This window comes from Bison bison, unplaced genomic scaffold, assembly GCF_000754665.1.
Source record: "Bison bison bison isolate TAMUID 2011002044 unplaced genomic scaffold, Bison_UMD1.0 scf7180017864326, whole genome shotgun sequence".
Lineage (NCBI taxonomy): Eukaryota > Metazoa > Chordata > Mammalia > Artiodactyla > Bovidae > Bison > Bison bison.
The window spans coordinates 5,670,695-5,680,214 of NW_011494898.1; the positions used below are offsets into that span (position 1 = coordinate 5,670,695).

The window sequence follows — 9,520 nt, forward strand, 5'->3', positions numbered from 1 at the left end:
GCCAGGCTCCTCTGTCCATGAGATTCTCCAAACAAGAATACTGGAGTGGGTTGCCATGCCCTCCTCCAGGGGATCTTCCCCATCCAGGAATCAAACATTCATTTCTTATGTCTTCTGCATTGGCAGATGGGTTCTTTACCACTAGCTCCAAACTAGGAAGCCCTATGGAACAATGTTAGCATGCGAACACATAGCCCACGGTGACAGACTGGGCAGTTGTGACACACAAATTCTGGAATAAAAACATTTCCTTACACTGTCATTCTTTTTTACTTTCTCATATTTTGAGATGGAGTCAGATGGCATGGCTTTTACAGAAGAGAGGCATGACCAACACCGATCATCCAATAATGCTTCTGATCATGACAGTTATGTGTGACTATGTATGTGTACTATTTTGTCTTCGTACGGCAGGTACCCTCTTCAGAGTGTGCACAGGTGTCAGGGAAGGGTGCACAAGTAAAACCAGTGCAGAGAAACACAATCGAATGCCCCTGTGCATGAGATGGACAGCTAGCAGAGGAAAAGTTTCCTGCAGAGGCCTTCATGACTGAGTTGGGCTTCTCTGGAGGCTCAGATGGTAAAGACATTGCCTGCAACATGGGAGACCCTGGTTCGATCCCTGGGTCAAGAAGATTCCCTAAAGAAGGAAATGGCAACCCACTCCAGTATTCTTGCCTGGAAAATCCTATGGACAGAGGAGCCTGGCAGGCTACAGTCCATGGGGTTGCAGAGTCGGACACGACTGAGCCACTTCACTTCACTTCTGCTCTAAGAGGTCAGTGGGGCTGGCATGGTATATAGGCTTGCCAGATAAAATATAGGACACCCAGGTAAACTTAAATTTTAGATAAATAATGAAGGATTTTTAGTACAGGTACATCCCAAATATTGCATGGGTCTTCTGTACTTTTATTTGTTAAATCAGGCAATTCTGATGGTGGAAGAGGTAGACAACATGCCTGTCAATCATCTTTCCTTTCTTGTCATGAATATTGTCAACATCATCAGCACATGAGGAATGAGGTGCATGCTATACCAAAGACCTAGGAATTTCTCCTGTACCCAAAACACTCAGAACATGCTTACTTCTTCAACCACGGACTCCTTGAGATCATGGACTTATCTTACCCATCCTTCTTCAAGAGCTAGCCCAGTGACTGGCATGTAGTAGATGCTAAAAATACGGTTTTGAATAAATGAGGATAAAATGTGGAATGACAATAAAGGGAAGAAATTTGAGGTAAGGGGGATAAGATGACAAAACTGTCCCTGACGGAAAATACAGGGACCTTCAACGTGGTGGACGATAGCCAAATTTCCAGCCACCTCCATCACCCACTGGCAGAACCTATTAGTATAGAAGTTCAACTGAACAAACTCTTAGCTTGGTTAGTACAACGAAACTGTCTCAAAGCAGCAGGAACTATGCTAAGGTCCCTGAGTGGGTACAGGTGGAGGGGACACAAAATTGGGAGTTCAGCACTTATACAATTATTTACTTTAAAAAGCCAGAATTAAGGATGACAAAGCACTGTAAAAGCCCCAAAGAGGAACAAGCAGTTCTGACTGAGACAATTCAAGAAGCTTTAGGAATAAGAAGTAGTATGAGGTATGGAAGGAGGTCTGGCCTTCAGAAGACACTGGCATTGTTATGCATACATACACACAGAGTTTATAAATGCAGAGTTCATACTTCTTAATTATTTTTCTTAACATTTGTAGCATACATACGTCTAGATTTTTTTTCTGTACATGTATGCATGTGTTTATATTTAACAGACTCTATATACTACCATGTAAACTTGCTTTTAAGCTGTAAAGCTTGCCCATCTAAATAACCAAGTATAATCCCACAGCATAATTTTGAATGCTTGCACAGACATTTTCTACTGATGATTTACTTAACCAAGTACCTACTGCTGAACATTTTAATTGTTTTCAGTTTTTCCTGTGATGAACTTCCTGACAGGTAAGTCCTTAGAGACATTCATCATTATTTCTTAGAGATAAATTTCCAGAGGGAGAATTCTGAGTCAAAGATCATGTACATTTTTAAGGCTTTTGATATATATCGCCATTTTGCTCTCAAAGAAGTCTATGTCAGTTTATAATCCTGTATAAAAGGTCTCATTTTCCCGATTATTTTTCTAAGTTAGTCATCGCACAAAATATTTCTGCAAAATCAGAGTTTATACAGAGAGAGCATATAAAGTAACATATGTAGTAGGTTTTCTTCTCAAAATAAATCAGTCCAAAAAGCCAGGATTTTAAGAAATCTCACTTGTCTACAATTAGTCCTTGGTGCAGCCAATTAATTTAGACATGAACATTTTAAGCCAAATTTCCAGTCAAAGTCTGCCATGCTTGAGGAACAGTGGTTGCTCACCATTCTAAAATGACTTTATTAAAAATTAATGCATTTCTTTTTTTTTAAGGTGGTAATTAAAACTCCCCTCCTTTAATGGCATCCCATTTCAGGTTCCTGGAGAAAAAAAATCCACTTTTTTTGGGCATACCAGAAGAAGCCTCAGTTCAGTTCAGTTCAGTCGCTCAGTCGTGTCCGACTCCCTGCAACCCCATGAATCGCAGCACGCCAGGCCTCCCTGTCCATCACCAACTCCTGGAGTTCACCCAGACTCACGTCCATCGAGTCAGTGATGCCATCCAGCCATCTCATCCTCTGTAGTCCCCTTCTCCTCCTGCCCCCAATCCCTCCCAGCATCAGAGTCTTTTCCAATGAGTCAACTCTTCGCATGAGGTGGCCAAAGTACTGGAACTTCAGCTTTAGCATCATTCTTTCCAAAGAAATCCCAGGGCTGATCTCCTTCAGAATGGACTGGTTGGATCTCCTTGCAGTCCAAGGGACTCGCAAGAGTCTTCTCCAACACCACAGTTCAAAAGCATCAATTCTTCGGCTCTCAGCCTTCTTCACAGTCCAACTCTCACATCCATACATGACCACAGGAAAAACCATAGCCTTGACTAGATGGACCTTTGTTGGCAAAGTAATGTCTCTGCTTTTGAATATGCTATCTAGGTTGTCATAACTTTCCTTCTGGTCAAAGAAAGTGAAAATCATAAATGGTGGACAGCCATCATCACCCCAGGAATATTGGTCCAGGTGTGAATTAGTTTGGCTAAAGTGGGTGATCACCTACTCACATACCTCCTCAAAAACAAATAAGAACAAAAAATCTGTACAGCACACAGAGCTTCTCAGCAAGCAAGAAAATTAAACTAAAGTTTTAAAATACTACTAAACCACATCTAAAAGTTTAGATACTATAAGAGAGAAGTTTATGAGGCAGAAAAATATTCCCCAGTATACAAGCCCCTGGAGGATTTCTAAGAAAGAGATCAGAGGCATACAAAATGCTAGGTGGGGATGGTAAGTGCTGGTTCAGGTTTCACTACAGGAAAGGACAGTTGGAGAGTTCCAACATTTTCTAGTGGCAATACAAAACTAAGTTGGTCTAGTCTTCTATGCGATAAGTGCCATGCTCAATGATCCACTCTGTTTTTCATCTTTCTTGAGACACAAAAAACTCAAATAAAAGAGAAAATATCCAAATATAGAAGTTTAACAAGACTGGAAAAAAACCTCAACCATGTTATGTTCTAGTGGCCTTGCAATCAAATAATCATAGTCATTTGGTCAATGTCTACGATTAACTCCGTGAGAGAAGAGGTTTGGTTATAGGGCCAGGTACAAAAAAATATTTTCTTGGAGGATCGTTCTCTCTTATGTAACAGTGTTGGGTGAGCAAGTGTATAGAATCATAGCTTTCAGGGCTTTCCGAAACAGTCTGCATCTGTCCTGTGCTGACGATTGTATTGGACTGGGATGGATCATCCAGCCATCGATGATAACACAATCATAATGCTCTGCTCACTTTTCTCAAAAAAAAAAAAAGACAGCACTTCCAAAGTCAGCGTAGTCACCCCAAATCTAAAAAGCCTCAGAGGCAAAGAAGCTGAAATGCTGAGTATCATAAAATGATTAATGCAAAAACTCCTCCCCACCAAAGATACCCAGGTGTATAAAAGGCACACAAAGGAATACTTCAGACCTAAAACCTCATTGTCAACCTCTGAATCTTGTGGATTTTTCACCTCCATGGGTGAGGGGAAAAAAATGATCACCAAGCCTGATGGGATTCGAAAGTATGTGTGGCTGGCGTGCCTCATGGGTCTGTTTATCACTGGCATCCTCTCTCTGGACTGTAACTCGCTGAATGTTCGCCTGAGGAGAGTCACCTGGCAGAATCTGCAACTTCTGAGCAGAATGAGCAATTCATTTCCTATAGAGTGTCTACAAGAAAGAAAAGCTTTCGAGTTGCCCCAAGAGATCCTCTCATACACCCAGCCTCTGAAGAAGAACATCAAGGAGGCCTTCTATGAAATGTCCAAACAGGCCTTCCACATCTTCACTCAAGACACCTTCCAATCCACTTGGGAAGAGAAACACCTGAGACAAGTCCAGATCGGACTTGATCACCAGCTGCAGTACCTGGAGCAATGCTTGGAAGAAGAGGAGGAGGAAAATGAAGACACAAGAGAGAGGGAAGAGCTTCTCTCAGCCGGAGAGGAGACCCTCAGGAAACCCTCAGGAGCTCCGGTCCTCCAGCTGGGCAATCTAGATCTGAGGAGATATTTCAACAGGATAGACAGGTTCCTCAAAGATAAGAAACACAGTCACTGCGCCTGGGAGATTGTCCGAGTGGAAATCAGAAGATGCTTCTACTTCTTTCAGAAACTCACAGCATTACTCAGGAGGAGATAAGGTATTCATGTATTCTAAGAATTAAAATTCTGTTTCTCCCACAATCTTGTTTTCCTTCTCATCCTCCTCCATCTTCTTTTTAAGGCTTGTGCCGTGCCATGGCTCCCCTCGACCGGATTATTGGTGGTTTGGGTAACGGTCATTTTTTTCTGATGCCTTGCAGCATCGGCCACATTCACCTCTCTAAACAAGGCGATGCCTACCACCCCCTGGGTGATCAAGAGTCTTGTTAGGAAATCCTGAAGACAGTTTTAGAGGAAGACTTGCCCTCCCATCCTCTATTCTCTGTTCCTCTTTCCTTTTTCTCTTTTGTACTTGCTTTGTTGCTTTTGAACTCCCTCAAACCAATGGCCAGAGGACACGGCTCAGAGAATACTGCAAAATCTAACACCTCAATGGCTTAACTCTCTTGCTGCCAAGATTGTTTATTCTAGGAAAGTTCAGCACATTACAAGAGCCTGTACAAGATCCCATAGAGTTAAAACCTTTCCTGTCTCCCTACTCTAAAAAAAAAAATAGAAATTTTGGACCCATTTGCTTCTCAGCCTGGTTTGGTTAAAATGATAGAAACTTTGCGGGTTGGTATTTTATTACTGCAAGACAGTGAAGATCTGTAATGATATTAGATGGTTGAATGAGATGACCATTAAAGTCTCATTCAACTTTTAAGAGCTTATGATTCTAATACAAACAGCATTGGTCATTCCCAATACATATCATGCGATTTTGACACTTAAAAGCATGAAAAATGCTATAGAGAAGTTTAATATCTGTCTTTTTTTTGTTTGTTTTGTACCTGAAATGAAATACCTATGCTTAGACTACAGAAGAATTTCACACTGGAGTCTTCCCAACTAGAAGGCCACTTTCTGCTTGTTAAATAAACTAATCTTCTTACTAATACACGACACTTTAATATACTTTATCTTTTTGAAAGTTATTTTGTACCTAGATTACCCAGATTATTTACTTAAATTTTCTTGTGTGGTCCTTCATTTGTATTAATTCACCTTCTAGTTGAATTTTCTCTCCCTTCTACCCCATTTCAGAATCATCTACCTTCAGGCAAGAATCAACAGAGAGATTGTGGCTACCCAAATGCATCACAGAGAGTATCCAGTTCAACTCTTGGAAGGCCTTTACTTGCTATTTGTTTTCAAAGCATGCTGCTAAAAGGTTTAGACTCAAGATTCATCCATAGTTAAATAGTTGGATAGTTAAACTCCAACATAGTTGTACTGAGAAAGTATTAAAATAAAACTCAGTTCAAAAGTTAGAAGAAATGTTTAAAAGAACAAGAACTAGTTGTGGATCACAGTGTACTGGTTACCAGTAGAAGGATCAGACAATAAAACAAGTTCATATCATCCATTTAGTAACAGTAACTCATCAGTAAGTGTTGTAAATTTTTAAAAAGCATTACAAGCTATAAAGGAATTGGGACATGCAAGCTACAAGGCAGAAAGTATACATTTGATATTTTCCATGAATTTCTCTAATAATGCCTTTGCATGATCGCCTTAATGATTCTCCTGGGACCATGTCAGTTACTTTAGCAATTGATGGTTGCAGTCTTGCCAAATGTTTGCAATAATGCAGAAGGAAAGAAAATCAGCACTTCTAGTCAATAGAGCTTGTCTGATTGTACCAGCAGGGGCGGAAGTCACAACGGGATGCTTTTATTCAGAGCACCACTAGTCAGAAAAAGGAGAATATTCTCACTGAAAAATAGGTAAGGACACAAACTGGTAACATCACAAGAAATACTAACAGACAATATGAAAAATGTTTATTCTCATTTGTGATTAGAGAAATGTAAAAGAAGGTAATAAGATACTCCCCTCTCATCAGTCTGGTAGAGATTTAAAAAAAAAAAAAAAAAGAGTGGTAATGTAGAGTATCAGTGGAGTGCAGGGTACAAAAGAAAAAAATCCTATGTATTGATGGGGAAATGGTAACTGGCACAAGTTTCCTACAGGACAATATAGCTATCTTAAATGTCATAAAAAAAAGTACATTAACCCCTTAGACCTAGTTATCCTATCTCCAGAAATTTATTCCATGTAAGCAATTGGATAAGATTGTTCAATGTAGCCTTATTTATAATATCCCTCCTCCTTCTGTTTTAATTTTCACCTCTGTATTTTTTATTTTTTCTTCAATGCTGGGGAGGGTCTTCTTCTAATCCTAAAATTAAAGAAGTCGTACAAGCTTATCTTTCCCTATAATTACCCTATTTTCCTTACTGGAGTAGACTGGGACAGACATTGCCCTTTCACTTTGTTAAGGATGCTTTTAGACACTTCTTGAGCAACCCAGGCACTTCCTGCTTTTCTAGTGCTGCTGCTGCTAAATTTCAAAGGAATCCTTCCGTGGGGATCATTTTCATAATGCAGTATTTGTAAAGTGCCTTCTGGTGCTTCTAAGATTTTGCTTTCTGTCTTCTGTGGGTCCCACTGGTAACATCCAGAAATTACTGGAGAATGTGTTGTGTGTGTCCTCTCTGCCGACTTCGTCTCCTTTGTTCCTCTTTATTAAATGGAAGCTCAAAAGTTCCCACTCTGGTAGGGCAAACTCCTGTAGCTGTGCAGAGCCACAGTGTCTACTTAAAACCTTCCAGTGGGTACAAGGTCACAGGTGTTCATACAGAAGCTTCCTCCCTCCCCTGGCTTGGGGCACAGATCAAAAAGTGAAGGATAAAAAAAAAAAAATAAGAGCCTCCCTGAGCCTTCCTGGGAGAGGCACTGACTGTATGTCAGACAGAAAAAGCTAACAATAGTATATGTAAGGCTATGTGCAGGTATACATTTCAACAGGTGTACAGACACAGTCTCCCCTCACCAGCTAAGCAACTCTGGGAGCACCATCTGGGGACCCTGCCCTCTGAGAGTGGCTACTACGTTTTTGCCCAAATTCTATTCCCCCCACCCTACGAGGCATAGTTGATTTACAATATTATATTAGTTTCAGGTGTAAGTCCTAGGTCTTTAATAATCCTCGGTCACTAAGAATAAGCACCGTGTTTAAGCACACAACTTGATCGGAAAGGCAGAGTAATAACAGGGTCCCTATAACCTCACCGGAGAAGGCAATGGCACCCTACTCCAGTACTCTTGCCTGGAAAATTCCATGGACGGAGGAGCCTGCAATCCCTTGAGTCGCTAAGAGTCAGACATGACTGAGAGACTTCACTTTCTTTCTCTTTTCACTTTCATGCATTGGAGAAGGAAATGGCAACCCACTCCAGTGTTCTTGCCTGGAGAATCCCAGAGATGGGGGAGCCTGGTGGGCTGCCGTCTCTGGGGTCGCACAGAGTCGGACACGACTGAAGCAACTTAGCTTAGCTTTAGCTTATAACCTCACCGGCGCACTCACAGGGGAATTCGGTCCCCAGCTACAGATTCGCAGGGACTGAGAAACGTCTACACAGTCAGTGCTGAGTCCTCCAGGTCTGCTCTTACCAAATGTTGAGGGGGTACCCGGGCTTTAAACTGGAGCTCTGTGCGAAGTCAGGACCCCAGGTTCATTCTGGAGGGAGCCACTTCACTCCTATTTCTAAGCAAAGTCTCGAGGCTTCCTAGGTTATTTCTATATCTCCATTAGTGGCTCGGCGGTATAGAATCCGCCTGCAATACAGCAGACTCAGGAGACCCGAGTTACAGAAGGGGACCCTTCCCGACATGGGTCGGGAAGATCCTCTGAAGAAGGAAATGACAACCCATTCCAGTGTTCTTGCCTGGGAAATTCCATGGACTACAGTCCATGGGGTCGCAAAAGGGTCGGACACGACTGAGCACAGCACAGTACACACGCTCTCCTTAAGGAGGGCGACTCGCCTGCCCTTCGGCCCTTGGAAACTCAGAGCCTTAGTCTCAGAGCCTTAGATTTAGCTATTTGCCTATCAGATCTGCCCTGATCCCGTCCCACCGCCTTTCAACGGGCCAACCACACGCCTTTAGGCGGAGATTGGAATCCACCGGAACTCACAGGAAAAGGGCACCCGAGATTGGGGCAGCACCTCGCTTCCACTCTCTCCCGCGAGCGGCACCTTCTGGATCTGCGCTCCGCGGCGCGCTAGGGATAAGATCTGAGAAATGCGCCCGGGGCCACAGGCAGCGGAGGAGGCGGGGAAGGAACAACTTTCCCTCCGCCCTCTCACCGCAAGGCCCGGGAGGGGCGGCCCCGCAGGGGTCGGGCTCCTCGCCTTCCCCAGGCAGGCTCCCGGGCGCAAGCTGGCCGGGAGGCTGGCGTAGGGGGGAGGGGGAGGAGGACGAGAGGGGCTTCCTTGTCTCCCGAGCCCCGCCAGATGTTAGAAAGGCGAACAATAGGGGAAACGCCGAGAAACAAAAGGCCATTCGCCTCGATCTCCATCGGCTCTGTCGCGTGGTCCCTGCGGGACGGACGTCTGGGAGGGGTCAGGGAGGTGGGTGAGGGGGGATCTTGAGAAGTCTGGGGTGTCGGTCTGGTACTTACTTGCCAGGCACCGGGGGTCGGCCCTGTACCCTTCCAGAGGGGTCCAAAGGCAGGGAGGAGCAATCAGAGGAAAGTTGAAGGGTTTTCACCTTCTTCCTGAGTGCAGGGAAAGGGAGGGGCTGGATTCCAGATGTTTGACAGTTGTTGGCCCAGGGGTTACGAAGGATTTGCACGCCCTTTACACACCCTCTCCCTTCGCGAAGCATCAGCAGTCCCCGGGGCGACCCGGCCGACGCAGCGGAGTTTCCCCTTCTGAGTCCC

General features: G+C 43.6%; 2 protein-coding genes across 4 annotated transcripts in view; one reads left to right on the top strand and one right to left on the bottom strand.

Annotated features, from left to right (window-relative positions):
• The window catches only part of MOB3B (MOB kinase activator 3B), a 241,897-nt gene that overhangs the window by 231,596 nt on the left and 781 nt on the right, over window positions 1-9,520 (bottom strand). The window contains exon 1 of one of the 3 annotated variants that reach the window (XM_010853338.1): window positions 8,774-9,513. The exons of the other annotated variants lie outside the window; for them this stretch is intronic. The gene's annotated coding sequence lies outside the window, so the exon portion shown is untranslated. Of the gene's footprint in view, window positions 1-8,773; window positions 9,514-9,520 lie in introns of those variants that run through there. 3 annotated transcript variants of the gene reach the window in all.
• On the top strand, window positions 3,911-7,888 carry IFNK (interferon, kappa). Its single transcript, XM_010853337.1, has one exon. It carries the CDS (start codon window positions 4,007-4,009, stop codon window positions 4,784-4,786), a length of 780 nt encoding a protein of 259 aa, XP_010851639.1. The 5' UTR covers window positions 3,911-4,006; the 3' UTR covers window positions 4,787-7,888.

Coding starts and splice junctions, on each gene's coding strand:
- IFNK (XM_010853337.1), top strand. CDS start 4,007: ATGCAAAAACTCCTCCCCACCAAAGATACCCAGGTGTATAAAAGGCAC.